This window comes from Ornithodoros turicata, chromosome 7 (assembly GCF_037126465.1).
Source record: "Ornithodoros turicata isolate Travis chromosome 7, ASM3712646v1, whole genome shotgun sequence".
NCBI lineage: Eukaryota > Metazoa > Arthropoda > Arachnida > Ixodida > Argasidae > Ornithodoros > Ornithodoros turicata.
Genome location: NC_088207.1, coordinates 46,409,404 through 46,429,272, shown reverse-complemented (window position 1 = coordinate 46,429,272; position 19,869 = coordinate 46,409,404). Strand labels below are relative to the sequence as shown.

At 46.9% G+C, this 19,869-nt stretch overlaps 2 protein-coding genes across 10 annotated transcripts in view; one reads left to right on the top strand and one right to left on the bottom strand.

Moving 5' to 3' along the window:
- The window catches only part of LOC135401300 (p53 and DNA damage-regulated protein 1-like), a 189,210-nt gene that overhangs the window by 10,839 nt on the left and 158,502 nt on the right, over positions 1-19,869 (bottom strand). The window contains exon 1 of one of the 8 annotated variants that reach the window (XM_064633615.1): positions 11,243-11,337. The exons of 4 other annotated variants lie outside the window; for them this stretch is intronic. Coding sequence is in view for 1 of the 4 variants with exons in the window: in XM_064633611.1 (XP_064489681.1) it covers positions 8,903-8,963 (61 nt within the window). In the remaining 3 variants the exon portion in view is untranslated. Of the gene's footprint in view, positions 1-1,946; positions 2,055-8,902; positions 8,994-11,242; positions 11,338-19,869 lie in introns of those variants that run through there. 3 more of the 8 variants (XM_064633620.1, XM_064633611.1, XM_064633618.1) reach the window with 3 other exon arrangements.
- Positions 1,152-8,222, top strand: LOC135401297 (mRNA decay activator protein ZFP36L1-like). Of its 2 annotated transcripts, none has more exons than XM_064633605.1 (2): positions 1,152-1,250; positions 5,106-8,222. In XM_064633605.1, exons 1-2 carry the CDS (start codon positions 1,248-1,250, stop codon positions 6,189-6,191), a joined length of 1,089 nt encoding a protein of 362 aa, XP_064489675.1. In that variant the 5' UTR covers positions 1,152-1,247; the 3' UTR covers positions 6,192-8,222. The 2 variants fall into 2 exon arrangements, with proteins under 2 accessions (XP_064489675.1, XP_064489674.1); XM_064633604.1 differs by lacking the exon at positions 1,152-1,250 and adding an exon at positions 4,633-4,865.

Genomic DNA, 19,869 nt, shown 5'->3' with positions numbered 1-19,869 from the left:
CACACGGTAGTTAGCAGATCACGGCGCCGTATTTTCTCAGGATTAAGCGTTCGTTCATGCTTGTGGTTTCAGAGTTTTGCGTGCATCCAGCTGTTTAATAATTGAACGATCTCTGACCGCTGTCAAACGAAAATCATCTCTAGATTCCGAAAGCACAAGTGCTCCTGCCCTTGTGCAAGGCTTTCGGGCCCAGGGAACTCGCTCTGAATGTAGCTCCAATAAAATGTCAGTGTATCGTTTTGGCTAACGTTCATGCGCTGAGATCGGAAGACGTCCGGCATCGCGACGAGGGAACCGGGGGGCGGGTCGTCTCTATGTTTATAAGCTGCGGGGCGAAGAAGTTTGGGAACCACTGACCTACAGTATGGGGGCGAGGTAACGTCAGTGCATAAACCCTATATCCGCAGACCCGCACTACAAGGGCGTGCAGCGGAGTTGCACAAAGAGTACTGCAACGCAAAAAGAAACACAGGAAAGCGTTTGTGAGCGTTTATCGGATTTTACATTCTGTACATCAAATGCATGATACATAATTGTTGAAAAGAACGGTGATGAAATTAGCATAAAACGCACTGGAAGTCCGATCTTTTTCGCGTTTATTTCGCGGAAAAACATGAACGCGGGTACCCGCAGCGGCGACGCTAGTGCACCCGCACTGTGCCCGCGACCCGCACCAAGTCACGTTTTCTACCCGCAAATCCGAGATTAGTGCGAATATCCACGCGGATACGCGAGTACACCTGCACCCGCGCCGAGCTCTAGTAATAACTCAATCACATAGATAGATGTCGATATAGACCGCTCCCTGCTTGTAAACAAATGGCGTCATAGTGTTCGACAGCGCCACCCATTTGGTAGAGTTGAACTACGCTCGAAGCTAGGGGAGAACAAGGTCGCGCTCGAAGCCACGGTCTTGAGGGGATTACGATGGTCCCTGAGAGGGACGCGACCTTCGGTCCTACTTTTCTTTCAATAGGCAGCGAACAAGTGTCCATTCGTGGAACCCAGCCCTCCCCTTCCGATCTGTTTCGGTTTCAGTCTGTCTACCGACGTCATGATGACAATTCTCGGGTAGACGTCCATTGCCTGCTATGAAAAGCAGAAAAACCAAGTTCGTCTGGCCACGCAGGTCACGCTTTCTTACACGGCGTTCAGGTGGCGCCTCTGAACTCGTAATGGCGGCTTAGTGTTGTTTTGGGAGGTTCGTTTCCTTTAAATCTGCCTCGGAAAGGACAACTGGGCAGGAAATGGTAAGATTTCAGCACAAATCTTTTTTGATTAAACGCAAAGGTACATACCGATCCAAATGTACGTTATGATCAATCGCATGTTTGCTAACAAGAGAGTTTCGAAGCGAGCACATGTTTTGGTTGCTTTTATTTTCCACGAGCATTGTAGTTCGCATAAACGCGTTGTATTCTGCATCGAACTCTTTTAACCAATCCGTCAACAGGTGTCCTAGCTATATGCCGTTGCGGATCCGTAGTTTTAGATCCTCATGATGCCACGCGAAAAACGTTACAGGAATAGGGGAAAAGAAAGTGACGGAAAGAGTAATATGAGAAAATATCGGTCACGCGGCTGTTCAGCTTGCATGGTTCTTGAAAGTAAAACCCGACTGGATCTTGGAGAGACAGGGTACTGTACACATAGTGATGATAGTGTGCTGCACGATCAAGTCGCCTTTCGTAGCGTTCGCTACAGATGCTATATCACCGCCCTAATAAACCACATAATTCGTCATTGCGTAAAGATGGCGAGTTGCTTTTTGCAATTTGTGCCTTTGAAGGTATTAAGTATTCCTCCTGTTCTTCCTGAAGCGAAGGCATTTCCTGTCCGCTAGGGGTGCTAGCCACAACGGTACGCCCTTATCAGATATTTTCTTTTTCGCGAAACAACGTTAGAGTCGACAAGCTTGTTCACTTTAGTAGGGTGGCATAACTTACACCTTGTACGTGTGTAGTCAAGCTGGCTGTGCAGGAGCTATAGTGCGCTCTATGAGCCCCTTGAAGCACAGCTGCACAGCCACCTTTTCACCAGCCGCCAAAACCTGGCACGCTACAACATAGCACTGTTGCATAACAAGCCCCGATGCGAACTCCCTCTTCTCAGCTGTTGCTTGAAGCGCTAGCGCTAGGTCGCGGCATACAGTAGCTCTCCTTCCCAAAAGAACGCGAGTGAAAGAAAAAGAAAAGAAAAAATCGGGACATGGCCTTTTGGAGGGTGTTCAAATTCCGAGACCAGAACATCTGCCCTGCGCGAGTTTCCCACGGTCCGAGAAGCATGCACGAGCAGCTAGAGTTCCTCCCCCCACCCCTAGTCTCTGGAGGCAATTTCTCTTTCGCCGAGGGAAGTAAAAAGGAGAAAGAGCGTCTCTTGAGTTTTGCATTTTTGGTTGTGCGTCTTTGAAAGCGGAGAGTTTCCCCCCAACTTATCAGGGTGTCATGTGTGTATGGCTGCCAGGCATATGTACGTTCTCCTTATAAAAAAAAAAAAATCTCCGCAGTGTGCCAGTTATAAAGAGCGGTGGATCTTTATATTAAAGGCTTCTTTTGACTGGGCCTCTTTTCTTGTTGTCGTGAGCTCGGGAATGTCCCTGCTCGCCAGGGTCCAAAGTATTGGAGTATATTTGTCCTACATCGGGGAGTTGTGTGTCTGTGCTGTTGGCGAAATTCTGTTATGTATGTTTACTTGTCTTTTTCGGTGTATGACGTAAATACTTCTATTTATGTGCGCATTTTGATGTGACAAGAAACGATGAGGCATCGTGTCGGTTTTCTTCCGCGTTCGTGGCAAGTCTGCAATCTTCATTGTATTTGCAACTGAGAACTCGAGCGGTACTTCAACAGTTGATGCTTGTCTGCTAGCCTCAATAACGAAAAAAAAAAATATCAGGAAGCCACATTCTCAATAATACGAAACAATTTTAAACCGCGCAAACGTTTTACGCCCGCGCCTGTGCTGCCACCGTACTGTCGCCGAGTGCAAACTCAGCATGAGGACATCGAACTGAACGGTTTCAGAAATCACACTCTGCTTACAGCGCAGCCTGCCTACGTTCCGTAATACAATATCGCCGCACCATCTGCGTCATAGTTCCAAATTACAGTTTACGGGTCTCGCGAAGCACAGGTACCTTCATACACAGGCGCCAAGCACAGCTTTGCTCATCCAGCGCGTGACGGTTAAAATATGAAACAACGTGTGCGTGCCTACCGTAACCAACGCGAATAGCACGCACCTATACTATTTTGCATATTGGTCGGGAGAGTGACTTTTGTGTGCGGCTAATCGGCGGCTGCACGGTCAAGCCGAAACACAGTCACTGGGCTGAATGGGGGTTAACGGGGATGACTCTCGGCGGGAGTCGTTGACCTGAGTGTCTAGTTTTCGTTGCGCGTGACGTAGCCGGTGCTTTCGCTTGCCCCTTTTCTCCTCAGTCAGTCAGTAGGACTGGACGGGAACACGTGTGCAATAAGAGCAGGTGAGTGGCCGGTTCGTGCGTGTAGCCGCTATAGCGTATGCGTTGGTCGGCACAATATACCTTTGGCGTGATGACGAACGTCTTCTTGAATACATCCTTCCGTGTGTGCTAACGAGATATTGACGCAGGGCGTTAGGCGGTGAGTCGATTCCATTCGCCATACGTTAATCTCGTAGGAGAGCTGAACTCTCTCCGCGTCTTCCCATGTTTTGAGGATCCCTCGACGCATAGTTTTCAGCACTTGGGATGGATGTGACATCTCATTACTGATCGATCCCTTTTGCGAAGGGTATCGTGTACTCCGGAGAGTGGCTATTTTAGACAGAGGTGGAAGGCTGGACGCCCCTCAGTCTATTCTTAGAAGTCCCGAGGGTTCAGTGTTTTGACTGGAGTGCAGACCCCGCTGCTGTGTTTTGCATGACAGTAAACAGCACAAGGATATACTGCCAACATGGTCTGGCGTCATCGCTTCATTCTTAATAGGCCCCCACAGCGCCTTAAAGCTGTTGATTCGTTACGTGCTGTGATGTTTACGATCAGAATGCCTCGTTGGAGTACCAGTGGTTTGAAAAATGGCCACGGCTGGTTCAACACTGTGTTCTCATCCCATGAAGTCTCGCGCGATGCAGTATTGACAGCCGCGTGATTGGCAGGAACAGTTCATCATATATACGTGTGTGTGTGTTTCAGTATGCAGTTTCTTGATGATCATGCTACGTATCGCTCGCAACTCAGTCCACGCTACGTAAACAGTAGATCCAGACGGTTTAGTTTGCGACAGGGGAACACGACCTGCCCAGCTCGACTGGGCGGTGAATCTTCGGTAGACGTAGAATATTTTCTCTGCTCAAACGAAATTTAACGTTTACTTGCTGTGTGCTGCCTTTGCTAATTTGTTTTTCTGCCCACTATCGTCCAGCCTAGCTGACTGCTATCTGTCTCCTTTGGCCAATTTCTCTCTTGCTTTCTTTCTTTCCTTTTTCTTTTTTTCTTCCTCGGAGCGAAACTCGTGAAGAGAGATTTAGCCCCCTGGGTGGGAGAGTACGAGTGCGCGCGCAGATCCCTGATTGGCTGCGCCGCCGGCATGATCCTCCTCTCCGCGTGACGTTTTGTGACGTCAGCTTTCATTGGGAGCCGGGGGGCGCCTTGAAAAAGTTGGGACGTGTGAGCGGGTCTCCGACTCGCGAACATAACAGAAGGCAGCAGAAGAGGCGCGACGCACGCAGTCGGACGTGTGGATAAAACGGCACTTGTGCTTCTACCCTGGGTCCCAACCGGGCACTTACACAACAGCCACACTCTGAGGAAAGGAGCCAAAATGAGCACTGCCATCGTGTCGCCTTTCTTCAACGACTACTCGAGTAGTGCGATGTATTGCAAGGTAGGGAGGAGCGTTGCGCTTCTTTTCCTCTATCGCCGATTTTTTCCTTCCCCGTTGGGAGCGAAAACGTTTCTCCTGCTTCCAATTTTAGGTCTCTCGTAGCGGCAGCGCCAAAAAAATATCTGGGTCAGGATTACGCGAGAAAGGGGGGGGGGGTTGCTTGTCTGCAATGTTTTACCGAGTGGGGGATATGTAGGCCAACGGCCGAGGTTTCTTCAACTGTCTCCATCTCTCTCGCAGAATAACGGCAGCAGCTACGCCGGCAGTCGGTCGGGCTTCGCAAGTCCGCTGGATCATCGCAAGCCGCCGCCGCCGGTTCCACACAGTATCGTCGGACTTCGCCGATCGTCATCTAGTGTGACACCAACGAGCGTGCTGCGGCCACAGTCTCCGCCGAAGACTCCACTCAGGATGACTGTCAACGGCAGTGCAGTGTTCAGTGCGACGACGACCAGCGCGTCCAGCAACACTCTGCAGCAACGTGAACACCGTAAGCTTGACCGCAGCTACAGTGAGCCCGTCGACAGGCGGCCCGCGGGCCAGGCCGCCGCAGTTCAGCAGGCACCTCAAAATTCGAGTCGCTACAAGACGGAGCTCTGCAGGCCCTTCGAAGAGAGCGGCACTTGCAAGTACGGCGACAAGTGCCAGTTCGCGCACGGTGGTCACGAGTTGCGCACGCTGGCGCGCCACCCAAAGTACAAGACGGAGTTGTGTCGCACGTTTCACACGACGGGATTCTGCCCCTACGGACCCCGCTGTCACTTTATTCACAACTCCGAGGAATCGCGCAAGAGCCTCATCAACAACCTGAACCCGGGCCAGCCGAACGACATTACGCACCACCAGCAGACGAGGCCCAAGGCCCTATCCATCGGAAGTTTCGGCAGCCTGGGATCGGCCGGCGAACTCTCCCCACCATCGAGTCCCATGTACGATGACGCCTTTGGAAATTACCCGCTGACGCCCGCGTCGTCGACGTGTAACACGGCCTTTGCGTTCTCGCACGACTTTGCTTCTCTGGTCACATCGCCGAGCGTCAAAAGCGGTGTCGTGCAAGCCGGGTTCCCAGCGTTTGGTGGCTCGCAGCCAACGCTGATGTCGTCGCCGTTCTCGGCACTGTCCATCGCGGGGTCGGAGACTGCGTTCCCCTTCCCGCCAGCGAGAGTGGGCGGCATTTTCGAAGGCCCACCGTCGCCCGTGGATTCGCTTGGCTCCGAACTGGATACGATCAGCGTGAACGGCTCTCCGGGTCAGGCGTCCTGCAACTCTCCCATCGGCAGGCTACCCATCTTCAACCAGCTGGCCAACCCGAGGGACGGCGAGTAAAGTTACCCCTCCCCCAAGTTTGTGGCACGTCGGCAAGTACTACCATAACGCCGTTACCAAAATGCTGTTTCTCTGTGTACATTACCCGTTACCTGCCAGAGTGAAGCAGTGTCTCCATCCGTATCCTCTGAAAGAACTCTCCACATATATTTATTGCTTTTAAGTGACAAGAATGGCAAGCACCCCCGTATATCATATTTATTGCTTTCTTAGAGCGGGCATAAGGCGATGCCAAAATCTCTCTATGGAGTAGGATCAGAGAGTACTGGTCACCATACGAGAAACGTGTAGAGAAATCCTCCGCTGTAACTGAGTGCTATCTACTGGGCATTGGCAGGTAACGTGGTCTTGCGAGATGTATCTGCTCAAGACAACTACACTACACCCTCAAGTCAAGGGACCAAGCGTTTTAGTCGAACAGAGTTTGCCATAACACCCTCGTTCTTTTTTTTTTTTTTTCTTTGTTAGCAAGGGGGTTGTCCTGTACAATAATCGTTAATCTGCGATGGAGTCTTAATTCCCCATAGCCTTTCATTCAGCACTACTGCTTTATGTGTCATGTATTTAAGAAGAGAGAGAGAGAAAACAATCTATGTGTAGTCACCACTTTTTTCCCTAGTGCATCTTTGAAGAAAAAAAATAAGGGATATTTTATTTGTTTCCTCCGCATTATCATGCTCTTTTTGTGTTCCTTACTTCTCCTGTCGTATTTATTTGATTTATTATTATTATTATTCTGCATTGTACACTATGCCATCAGACGCTCTCAAACAGGTGGTTAAGGAAAACCCTGCCCGTGATCGACATTAATTATTGATGGGCTGAAAAAAAAAGTGTTGCGTTGAGTGGCTTTGAATCATTCTTCAGCTTGTCACCCGTGTAACTTATTGATTGAATGACGCAACCAAGCGAGCATAATCTTTGCCAACATATTGCATATTTTTCTACTGAGTATTACGGTGCATTTTTTGTTTGCTTGGAGTCCAAGCAAAGAAAAAACGATGCTCTACCACCCCCCTCCGTTTCAAGCAGTTTAGGATCATCGCCCGCCACAACTTTGAGCGAGAGTTGCGTGTTTTACAATGTCTTCACGTTCTGTACCTTGTATTTAACTAATTTATTTATTTTAAGCTATTTCATAGGTGAAGCTAAGAAAGAAAAAGCAAACAATGCTCATATTTAAGCTCGAGAGCCCTCCCGTTTCCAACAGGTTCTTTGTCAACCCGAAAGTTCAGCAACTGTGCTCTTTTGGGAGAGGCCCATTTAAAGGTTAAAAGGGGGGGTAAAGACAGTAAGCATTTGTTAGGTACCGGATGCCAAAGAGACGACCACAGGATTGATAACGAAAACGGTTTTGGCTTGCATTTGGTGTGTTCAGTTTGGTCGTGGATATACTTTTAATCTTCACTGTTTCTCTCATGTTATTTAACTCGTGTACTTTTGTGTTTTAAATTTGAAAAAAAGATCTCAGCTTAGAGGAAACGGGAAAAAAAAAGAAAGAAAGACACAAATAGTGGCTCTGCCCGCTGCAAAAGATAAAGCATAATTGCACAAAAGAGCTGACAACAGTCCATCGTGGTTTTCCAGTGTGATATCGAGAGTCAGTCGGCCTCTCTATTATTGTAAACTTTCATGTGTGTGTTGTTTGACTGCCTGAGGTGCCTTACATTGTAGCTTAGGATAAAAGGACGCAGATGTGGACCAAGTATATATTTGCAAAGAGGAGTATTATTTTGTAACTTTTTACCTGTCAGATATTTGCATTCCTATTCACAAGACGGAGAGCTACTGCATCGTGTAACGTTACAGCCAATAATGTTGCATAATATTTTGGTGTCTTCGCTACACACCTTCCATGTTTCCCTTTCCTCAAGTGGCCTTATCATAGTTGTACCATACTGATACTATCAAATTGATGTTTGCATTATGTCACTTTTGTTTTCTGAGAACCAAGAAAAGGCATCTGTATTCGTGAGAGATTTTTACAGAAAGAACTTAAAGATGAAAATAAACGAAGTTTTAAGTTATTAAGCCACGTGTCTCGGTGTGTCCTTCATTTTTCGTCAACACATTCGTACGGGCCCTCTGAAGATATACGCAAACACTGAGAAGCATGTTTGTCTGCATTGAGGATATACCAGCATGCCAACATTTTCCTATTACTTACGGACGGTAAATGCCTGCGTACAAGGGCATGCTAATATCGAACACTTCTATGATTGACAACGGGTCTGTTACGCAAAATTAGTTTGTCTAGTCATATGAAAAGAAAAATGCTTGTTGTGACAAGAGAATGCTGTAGGCAAAGCATGTCTCTAGGAAATTTCCTGAAGCGAATTAGACAAACATTCCTGGCGTACATAGCATGTATTACGTCCTTTCTAAGTTAACTCGGTTAATATGACGGTTTGTGTTGAAATACTGCGTATCTCAGGGACTCGTAAGAGAAGTTAGTAGCATTAGCGTGTGTTATAGCTTATTGTCCTTGTCGTACTAGAGGACTAGAAAAGGCACAAGGTGCAGTATAGCAATGCGTACTGCTGGTGTGCCGTACAATATTTTAGTCCGGTACACATTCCAAGAGAAGGGACAGGGCGAATGTACGGGAGCAGCAGATGGTGTATCGCCGCGCCTTGGCGAGAGTGTGTTCTCGATTATTTATTGCCAGCGCGGTGCGTATGAGTCACGTCGGAGCTCTTGCGTGTACCTACCTGCTAGCGGAATTCCAACAGCTGAGCAACGTCCTGCGCAAATAACGCCTCCCTTACTCATGTGTCATTTTCGAGCCTGGCCGCAGTCGTTGCTCTGCGTACGCCGGTGATCGTACATGTGTGGAAACCGTTTCTGCCAAAATATCGTGATTTTTTTTTTCTTCTTTTTTTGTGCCTCAAAAAGTGTGGAAGTAAAGCGGGGAATCGAATTTAAGAACGTAGTAATACTCGTGCGGGTTGGTACGTGTAGTGTTTGAAAAGTGAGAAAGAAGCCTTGGCTTGGGAAAGGGAGGGGGGTAATTTTCGCCCTCCTGATTGGCACGGTTCCCACTGGACTTTGAGGCCCTTGAATACCGTGGAATTCGAAAATGCTGCTTTCAAGGTCGGGGGAATCCCTGGAATTTTTTTTTTCTCCAGTCATTGAAAACTCTTGCGGCTTTGCATCTTTTTTCTTAGTCTTGGGGAGCTGCAATGCAAGTTCCGTTTATTCGGAGTTAGCACTCCATTGCAAGAGAAATCAGTTACCAGAAATGCGAGAATTGATGGGCGCCCTTAGGTGGGTGCTGGTCACCTCGTATTTTACTTCAGGGGCAAAATGATGGCCCAGCCTCAAAGTCCTTGAAAAGCACCCTTGATCTTTCTTTTTTTTCTTTTTTTTTTTTTAATGAGTGGGAGCCATGGATTAGGCTTCTCCAGCACAGTTCATGCCTGTCCAGAATCGCTACAAAAAAGTACACAGGCCCGCGCAAACTCAACATACGTAAATGATCGAAAAAAAAAAAAAAAGTACCGACTGCACGGTCTCGTTGACGTCGAACTAAAAAGAATACGAGATATTCCTTCCACGATATTCTAACACAAGCAGTTCCACTATGACTCATTCAGGTTCGGGTATATGCTTCATATGGTGGATCGACCGACCACGAGTAACTGCCATGACCCGCGTTTGCCAAAATCCAATCCGAGACGACAGAAGGAAGAAAAGAAAAAAAGCTCGACAGCGGAAAACGAATGACCCATTTGGAAACGATGGAAAGAGGCCAATAATTTCGAAAGCCGGTGCTCCAACGGGTCGCCCATACTTTCAGTCGCCGCTGCGCATCCCACCAGCAGGGAAGCCTTAGAGGAGAAAAAAAAAAAAGAAAGTTGCACCACGTCTACGTCACGGTGAAGTTTGGTCGCTCAAGGAGAAAGCTGGCTGTCGTCCCTTTGCATTGAGAGACGGGCATGGTTATCGTGGAAGGAGCTGGTCTTGCATTTCTTCACGGACGTCGAACCGTGACGTCAATCCAATATAACGTCCTTGTGGTGCGTCAGTTAGTCTTGGGAAGTAACTTGAAATGATCGTCTGCTCGGGTTTCGTTTTCTTCGAAAGTGACTGCTTTATCGCTAGGTCACTTTAAAGGTACTGCAAATCAGTAGAGCTACAATCTCAGAAATTCGATAGCCTGAGCCGTCAATACTCCTACGTCACAATTTTCGTCACAATTGCGCGAATAGTTCAAAATTGAAAATGACGAGCAACACTGTGTCGAAGTTGCCACCGGCTACATCTGCTAGTCAAGTACGGCGCAAAACTACATTTCACGCGCACGGCACTGCATATAAAATAATAATGTCCCTTCGTGTTCCCTAGGGGTTTTTTACATTATGCATCATCTTCACCAGCTCGCTTGCTTCCTAGCCATTTTTTCATTGTTGTCTACGTAGTCATCATGAGCCGCGAGACCGTCTGGAACATGGATCACTGTTATTTGACAAATTGGGGGTTATTTCTCACTAGACGTCGCCCAGAGCCGTTTTACCGCAATTTTGCTAGTAAATTAAACATATATACCGTTTCATGTCAAACGTATGTAACTTCTTGTGCTGGGTTTACGGGCAACGAGCTGTTAAACGACGACGCCTTAGGCATAACCTGTCTGTCTGCTGCTTTTAAGTGTAGTTGTAACTACATAGTAGTTATGGTTCGAAATAAAAGTGACTGAGTTATTATTTTCACAAGCTAACTGTAACTTAGTGACTTTTTCAAAGTAGTGTACTCGTGTCTGGCTTCAGCGATGACTGGTGCATTTGGACCGGCATTTTGTTTAGTGTCGAGGACATAGTTCTGCGTTTGTTTAGGTAAAGTACGCGTCCACGAGGAAGAGGCGGGATGCCATCTTGGTTTTTTGCCATGTGCTTGCTTGATCTAATGACCGGCATACGACGCGACAGGATGATCCATATCAGACTTTCAGAAGTTCTTGTCCGTGTTTGCTACGTTTGAAAGTCGATGAAAAGAATGAATTCTCGGCAGTGAACAGGCTAGAGAAATTGGCGGATACATTCTTCACGTACCTTCTCAATCGTACACTGATGCCCAGCACTTCTGACAGGATTTCAACCCTACCCAGCGATCCAGTGTAGATAAAATCACTGAATGAGTGCCAGCTTGCTGTCCTGCTCGTCAGCCATTGGACGACTGCCAGATGACGTCATATTCTGCCAAACTTGACGGGCAAGGTCGAAGAATCCACACACGTGCCGCGTTCTTTTTTCTTTTTTTTTTTTCCTTCTTTTCTGCCGGAAGTCATTCAGAAATGTTCATTAAGATTTTGAAGGCGACTGAAGAGTGTCGTAATGGTAAGCAACCGCGCTTGAATAAGCCGGCGATTGACGGGAGTAAGCGAAATGCCAAGCATTTGAACAGAGGATAACGGAGGGGAGTATTACGATACATTCCACTTGACGTAATTCAACCCGGTCTATGAGGCATTTCGAAGACAATGGAGCGACATTTAACTCTTTCCAGCTGTTGTTTTCTGTTTCAAGTTTGTAGCGACGTTAGATGCTCGCATAAGGCGCCCTAATTAAGCTTCGTCCAGTTTACGTCGCGGCCTCGTGTGCTGTATGGTACGCCGCTGGACCTTCTAAGTGAAGGGTTCAACTGCCATATCACGTCGAGCGTGTATTGGCAAGCTTCAAATACATGGAAATGTACATGGTACTCGTTTCCGCCTTCGCATATCACCCTCTTTCATGGGCAAAGTAAGAGCAGGACGACACGTGTATTTGATGTGCGCGTGGTATACTTTAGCTTTATGCTTTTCGCTCATGTAATTCGTGCTGTTAATTGAGCGTTTCGAGTGCTGTTCTTGTTACTTCGTTCACCAGCCGCATAATCGAAAACACATAACGGAGTGCAACGCAGAAAGTGTGATGCAAAGCGAACAACAGATGCGGAGATGAAGAAGCTCCTGGACAATCTACACTGGAGACACCCCATGCTTGTTGCCCTCGATGGTTCATATAAGTGCCCGTAAGGGCCCTTGGGGTAAAATAAATAAATAAATAAAAATAAATAAGTACACAGGCTGTAGATACATGAGCCGAACTGACACAGCACTCATTCATCGACTTCGACCTGGTACTGCTTTGACAAGAGCTTACGGGTATAAGCCAACCATGGCCGACGACCCTACATGTAGACAAATGCCACACAAGCGAAGACGACGTCCATCTATTACTGCTTTGCTAAAAATATGAGGACGAGAGAAAGATCCTCGAAGAGCGTCTCTCCACACTGGACAGCGTGCCACCTACCATTGCAAAGATTCTGGGCGCATGGTCCACAGACGACAAATGCCGTGTTTGTGTTTGTCTGTTTTTGTCCCTACCTCGTCTCGGGTTTTCAAGTCATGGATCGTCACCACCAGCTCGCTTGCTACCTAACTTTCCTTTCGTTGACAAATGTCGCAAGGCGGCAGGCTACATGCGGTACCTGTGATACATGTGCATCAGCGCATCTTCATTGCCTGTGCTTGTGATTTTTTCTTTTCTTTGTGTGTGTGTGTGTGAAGACTAGCAAGTCAAATATTGGCTGACCTCTCTCAACACTGAAAAAGAAGAAGGGTGACGCAAGATTTCCTGTGCGCCCAACAGAATGTTTACACACTGTTCCTCTCGCGAAACATAAATGTATTTTCCTTAGAGTTGTGACAAACGTGTAAATATTTGGTGGTGCACGAGTTCATCGCCTGTGTTAGTGAGCCTGAAGATGGCGATATAAATATCCGCTCGTTTAAATTCGGTTAAAAATAAAGGTTTACACCGCCGCCATCTTGCTTGCCTAAGTGTAGAAATTGTTTGCCCTTGAGGAACAAGCGCTGGCTCGTCCGTCCTGCTTGAACTGCACCTCCCCGCGTGCATGTCTTTGCTTATTGCTGCGCCTATTTTTATTCGACGCCAAAATAAAACGACCGCACGCCTGCCTGACAATGGCTATTCCTGGCGGTTACTTGCCCGTACTCTGTTGATCGTGCGGAGCCTATTGTGCCAATAGGTACGAGAGGACGCCGCAGTTGTAACCAACGCGCTGCATAGCGTGCATGCACGTGCGCTCAAAGCAGACGACGACGACATCACAAAGCAGGCAACCCTCGTCCGCCACCTCATGTCAGGTCGCTGCTGCTGCTGTTGGTACAGCTGTGTCGCTTTTTTTCCCTCTCTGACGTCATACACGCAGCAGGTAGGCGAGCTGCTGTTAGGGCCAGCGCTATGTTGCTGTTGCAACGGTTCCTGCAAGGACTGCGACATACTGTTATATTGACAGGGCCTTATTTATTTATTTATTTGTGTGTGCGTGCATAAATCGTGTGCGAATACCACGCCGTTGCCCTGAGAGAGTAAAAAATCGTAATTGAAAATTAAAATTACATTTTGCGCTTACGTGTTGCTGTTCGGGCAATGAAGCCTGAATAATAAATATATTTGTCAGCTCCACCCCCCCCCCTTTATTAAATGAGACATCTTCATAAATTGGCCTGGTTTTACAGTCATATGTATATTTGTGAGTATTTTACGATCATTATAAATTTGGCTGTCAGCTGGGGATGCTACTATAGCACGTCTTGCTCTTATCCCCCTCCAAGTCTATGCCGAACATGGCCCGCTTTCACGAACGTTGACGCAATTCCTCAGTAGTGTCCTCAGTACAGCCTCTGTAACGTTTCTTGCACACGCTCCTGCCCTCAACGCTGCTTTTTCGTAGAGCATGTGGCAAAGGTTCTGAGGACGGTACTGAGGAACCTCCCCAACGTTAGTGCAAGCGAAACCATATCTTTTTTTCCTTGAGCTGAGTAAAATAACCAGCCTATAGAAACATAAAGCACATTTCTCTGCTTCAACAACATCCCAGCAGGTTTTCGTTGACTCTAGTGACTTTCTATTGTACTGAACTGTATCTGCGGTTTAGAGAACTGCTCTTTACGCAAGTATTTACGCATTACGCTGTACACAAGCATTCGGTTGTGTTGCACACGTCATTTCCGACAACGAACAGTAAGTGTGTTTACAATCGCTTGACTGAAATGACTGATCCATTGTCACTGAAAACGTTTTACTCCATGATCTCAGAGGCCATGCATGCAGATACCAATATTTCCTTCATCCTATATTGTGTTTCCATTGGAACTGCAAAAAATGCGGAGGTAGATTATTTGTCCGTTATCTTATTTGTCTATTGTGCCTTCTGCTACTGGATGCCTCTTTATTTCCCCTTCCGGTAGTAGACCTCAAATAACGAACCCATGACGACTATTGGTACACTGTTGTATTCTACGGCCTTAAAAAAAAATATCTACTAATTATTCCGTGTTGAGACATCGGCGTCAATGCTGCTTATTCAAACAGAAGCTAATTCAATGCGCTGTGGGCTGTTTTGTTAACACTTTACTCTTCCATGTAGCAAATACTAAGCACGCACATTCGATATTCCGTCCTATTTTCATTCTTCCGTTTGTAGTTGGTCACCAGGGTATATTCTCCTGACGTTTTAATTTTTCTTTCTTTTCTCTCTTTTTTTTTTTTTTTTTCTTTTATGATGCGCCATTGTTGAGGCAGACAAGAAAACCCTGGAAACAGAGAGAAGTGACGAACCCAGGCACATAACCGACCCTCATCTGCTTCTCGTTTCGACAAATACTCATTGGACACTTTGTGGTCACGTGCGCCGTGCCATTGTCCAAATGACGAAACCGACATCTACCATATCAGACTTCCTTTATCGTCGGGGACTGCAACACAATATGCTAGCACTGACGTAAAACAATCATCTCTCGATAACGCGTCGTGATATGAGAACCTGCTATTGTGATAAGTGGAATGTACTCGCCAATTTCGGTATACATTAAACTGAGCTGTCTTTTACTGGAGGCTGTTCTGCATGCGTAATTCCGGACAACAATGTCCCACTCTTCAATATCCCCCTCCCCCCTCTCTCTCTTTCCGTTCCTCTATTGAGCTCTTGTACATGAAACATTGGTCATCAATATTCCAGGTACCAGAAGTGGCTGCCGTGAAGTTGTGGTGTTAGTGTCTGTCTTCTTTTCTTTATTTCTTTCTTCTTCTTTTTTTTTTTTTTTTTTTGTCGATGTCATTGCTTCTTTTGTGATTGCTGACAAATTCGTAGCCAGCATGTTTTGAATCTGGCGAAGTGGTGTGGCCAACAAGCCTCGTAAGACTTATGCTGCCATTGTTGGGGTTATGGCCGACTACATGTGAAAGACACAAGAATGACACAAACCAAAGAAAAACATCGAAGTAGAGACGACCAGATGTGCATTATTGTGTACCGATCCTGTCATGTTCTTTTCTTTGCAGTTTTTTTTTTTTTCTCTCACTCACTTCTCGTCGTCGGCCTTGCTGTATCACAACAAAGACGTTGTGTCAAATGAAACCAGCGCCAGTCACACAGGAGACAGGCGTGTAAAGGTCGACAGTGTGATGATTAACCACCGTGAGCGATCCGTAAACGACTTTTCACAGCATGATTTCCAAGAACACCGGCGCGACCAGCAGTATGCCCGCCACAGCTTCCATTTCGGCCGCAAACAATGAAAAGGCAGCTTCATCCCCTTGCAAGGAACCAGCTCTTCTATTGTTTCTGCCTTCTTTCTGCCCTTGCTCTTTATTACCTCATGTGGATGTCAAGGCCATCGCAGTCACGTTTTCCTACCTGGTGCAAAATATGCCTGTTGTGAATATACAAGTAAGCAAGACAGAGAGAGAGAGAGAGAGCTCTATTTGTCACACCCTTTCGTTTGTCCGAGTAGAACCAACGTGTTGTTGCGTTTTTGTCGAACGGCTCTTTTATGCTTGCAGCTAAAAATAAGTCCCCTTTTAGAACGCCATGTTCGGCACAAAAGCGTTTGGATGGGATAAATGCTCTTTTAGCACACAACACTGCGGACTTAGGTCCGGCAAATGCAGCTGCGAATCAATGGGGGCTCTACCAAATATAACGAGTAGGAGGCAAGCTCGTCGCGCATTCCTGCTGGAATATTTTTTCGCATTCCGATCACCTGCAAATAACGAACAATATCATCGGAATACCAAGAACTAAGTGAGAAGAACGACAACATCAAACCAGGCTTGTACATGACACTCAATAAAACAGTATTTAAGTTACTGAGCACCAGGCAGACAAGCGACTGAGTAGAGTACTAAATACTCAACGTTGAAAGGTATTTGAGCAAAGCACTAAATACGCAACCTTAAAAAAGTATTTGAACATAATACTGAATGCTCAAAAAGAGTAGCTGGTTACTTTCAAGATGCTCTGAAATTATCATTTGTGAAAAGGGGACGAAGGTAGCCTTGGAATATCTGAGGAGGAAATATAGTTAGTTAGTTAATACATTAGTAAAATAAAGTAAACCTTGGAGCTTTCAGCAACCCACCATGGGTGCTACCTGCTCCATTACAAGAAATGTATAGCTATTATACCCTCTGAATCAAAATCCTCACGAATCATAACGATCAATCAAAACAAATCATAGCGGGAACCCTCACATTCCCACGGGCACTCAGTGTATGTGTCTGTAAGTTACACAGCGACCAGCCAAAACATAAAAAGCTTACTTTTTTTTTCTCGACATGCCTGTCGCGCGAGAAGAAACAGGAAGAAAGAAAAAGGAAAGTAATGAAAACACGTATTAGGAGGAACTTAACTTAAGAACTGTTTACAAGTTCCTTTCAAAAAGAAACCAAATTTCTCCCAAAAGTATCTAAGATTGAGTAACTTGAGTACAGTACTTAAAGAGTGTTTGAGTACAAGTCAGACACCAGACACACACGAATGCCTCGTCAAATCTCGTCTCTTCAAAGTGAAGGTCGCCAGTACCGACTATATCGCCCCTGCAGCAACTCTTTCTCCCATGCACGTCCCCACCACTGCCTGCCTTTGCCATATCTCTACACTGGCATCACCCACCAGGGGAGCTCCCCACAAAGGCATCAACTTTCAGTTCGCTGTGCCACTTGCTTGCCCCAGACTGCAGGTGTTTCCTTCGCAGGCCGTTCCAACGGTCGCCTCGGCACCAGAAGGACGGTTGGACCCGTTGACCCGGCACTGTACGCCTCGCGGTATTTCATTGTCATCCCTCCCTCCTTCCCCACCACCACGTTGCCCCCCTCACCACTCGGAGTCCCCCTTGATGATGATGATGCCCCCTTCCCCTCACTTGCCCTGCAAGCGGCACATTTCTTGGTACTTTTTCGCTTTGTCATTTTTCCTTTTGCCCCCATCGCCCCCCCACCCCACCCCTCGTGGCACTTATCTCGTTTCCGCGTTTTCCCCATCGTCTTCCATTTATGTGTTTGTTTCATCCGGGAGGAACTGGCCGGAAGTCATCATCTTCAGTCGGTGGTAATTTCGCGCTCGGCTTTTTTGTCTCGTTGCTTTTTCTTTTCTTTTTTCTTTTTTTTTTTATGATCGAGCTCTTTGTCGTGACTTTTGAATTGGTCGGTTCCGTCACGGGGAGTTACCAGTGCTTATGGCGATTAGACTCTTCCGCGAAGCAAACACATGCGTGGCGGGGAAGTAAATAAGGTGTGGAGGAGCTATTTTATTGCAAAGATGCGATTAAGGTTGCAACAATGAAAGAGACCGTATTGAATTCGGAGAACTCTCGTTTACGTGGATGAAGAGTGTTCGTGACGGCGCTGTTGAAATCAACCGGGTTGCGCCACATGCGGAACTACTATATATGTGGTGCGATTCCGAGAATCACAAATGGGGTTTGTTCTCGGCGTGTATCGTGCGCGATGAAGAGCAGTGCTTGCAACTGGCGCCATTGCGACGAATTTGTACGCCGGGACGCTGGATTAGGCAGCTAGGAGTTCGACAAGGTCAAGGAGTGGATGCTCAGCATGCAAATCACACAACAACAACAACAATGTAACTGTTCTGTATGTTTGTCTTCCGCCGATCCCTTTGTGCTGTGTGTCATGTTGCACCTCGATGGGGACCACAGAAGTGTTTGCGTTCTCCAGTTCGGCACACAGCGGGTAAAAAAATATTATGAACCCGCTGTCTATGACCTACACAACAACAACATATAAGTATCTCACATTTTCCGGATTGCCGAGACGGCTGTATTGCGGCCTTCCTTTTCCTCCTCGCCCATTTTCCCCCCTCCTACATGTTCTGGAATAAAGCTTTATTGCTGATACGAGTCTTGTCCTGTGTTGTACTTGTACGTTATCTGTTCGTTCGACCTCTTGTTTTCATCGCAAACGCAGGGATGTGCTGCGTAAGTCGAGTTTACACTACAGTCACAAAATAATATCGTAAAATAAATAGATAAAGAAAATAATGTCGTTTCTTTACCCGTTATTTGTTTGTTCGCTGTACTCACTCGTGTTCACAATATCCCCTTCGACTGGCATTTGATTGCGATTTCTCATTGTTCAGTGTCCAAGGGCTGACAGGGCCGTCTTGACACAAGACACGTCTTTTCCTGTGCAGTCAATAGGAGTTTTCCACAGGAGAGAGTGCACGTGTTGGTTGCGCGCCTTTTGCACTGGTTCTGCGATGTATCTACTTCACAGGAAATAGGCTTTCTTTTCCTTCGTGTCACACATCCTATCTGATTCAACAAAACCAGGCCAAAGTCAAGCTTTCTCCATTGCTCTCGAAGGCCGGAGCTCGACTATTTCCACGCTTCTCAATGTCTTTCTCAACCATAGCAGAGCGCTGAAGTCATCCGACTGCCTTTAAATCGACTCAACTCACTCCAAGTTGGTGGACTGGACACAGTGTGACTGACAGTGTGTGTGGACGCCGTGTGTGAGTGACTGACTGAGTGTCTTTGTCACTCATTATTCTTATTGTAGTTAGCCATTTTTGTTTTTATAAATGATCTGGAGTAGCCGGCTCTCTAATCAGTGCCTGTTTCTTCTTTTTTTTTTTCTTCTTCTCAACTCAACTCAACTATACTCAAGGAGCACAAGACGAACGTGACATCATGAGCGCATTGTACTCCACGCCAAAAAGTACCGAGGAAAAAAATTCCTCTACGTGTCGTACTTAATGTACTATAGATATAAACCACCAGCTCACGTGGCATAGTGGTTAGGGTGATCGCTTTCCACGCCGAGACTGGGAGACGGGTTCGAATCCTGTCACCAGCTGCGCTGTCTGAGGTTTTCCCGGGGTTTTCCGAGGATTTTCCAGACGAATCTCGACACAGTTCCCCCTGAAGTCGGCCCAGGACGCATACTAACCCCCTTGTCCCCCACTCCTTCCTGCTGTCCTCTGTCCTCTCTCCATCTGTCCACGTCTGTAACGTACGTTCGCGTCCGGCTCTAGAAGCGTCGGAACACTGTAGAAGTGTCGCAACCCCTTTAAGCATCCTGTGTATCCAGCAGGCCGCCTATAACGAATAGGCGACGCGTCTGCTTAACGAGGCGACAGCACCAATGTACGCACAGACGCATTAGATATACAGGATGAGCAACAACCCAGCAACAGTTCAACGAACGCTGCCGAACGAGCAAAGAGCTGCGCTCAGCGAGCACAAAGTGTGGCACGGCAACTAGTGGCATGAAACTAGGCACAGGGCGAATCTGGGTTGCTACTATCTGGCAGCAGAGACAACGGCGAACGGGCGTTGAGCCCAACGACACCGGTGACCTTAATTATT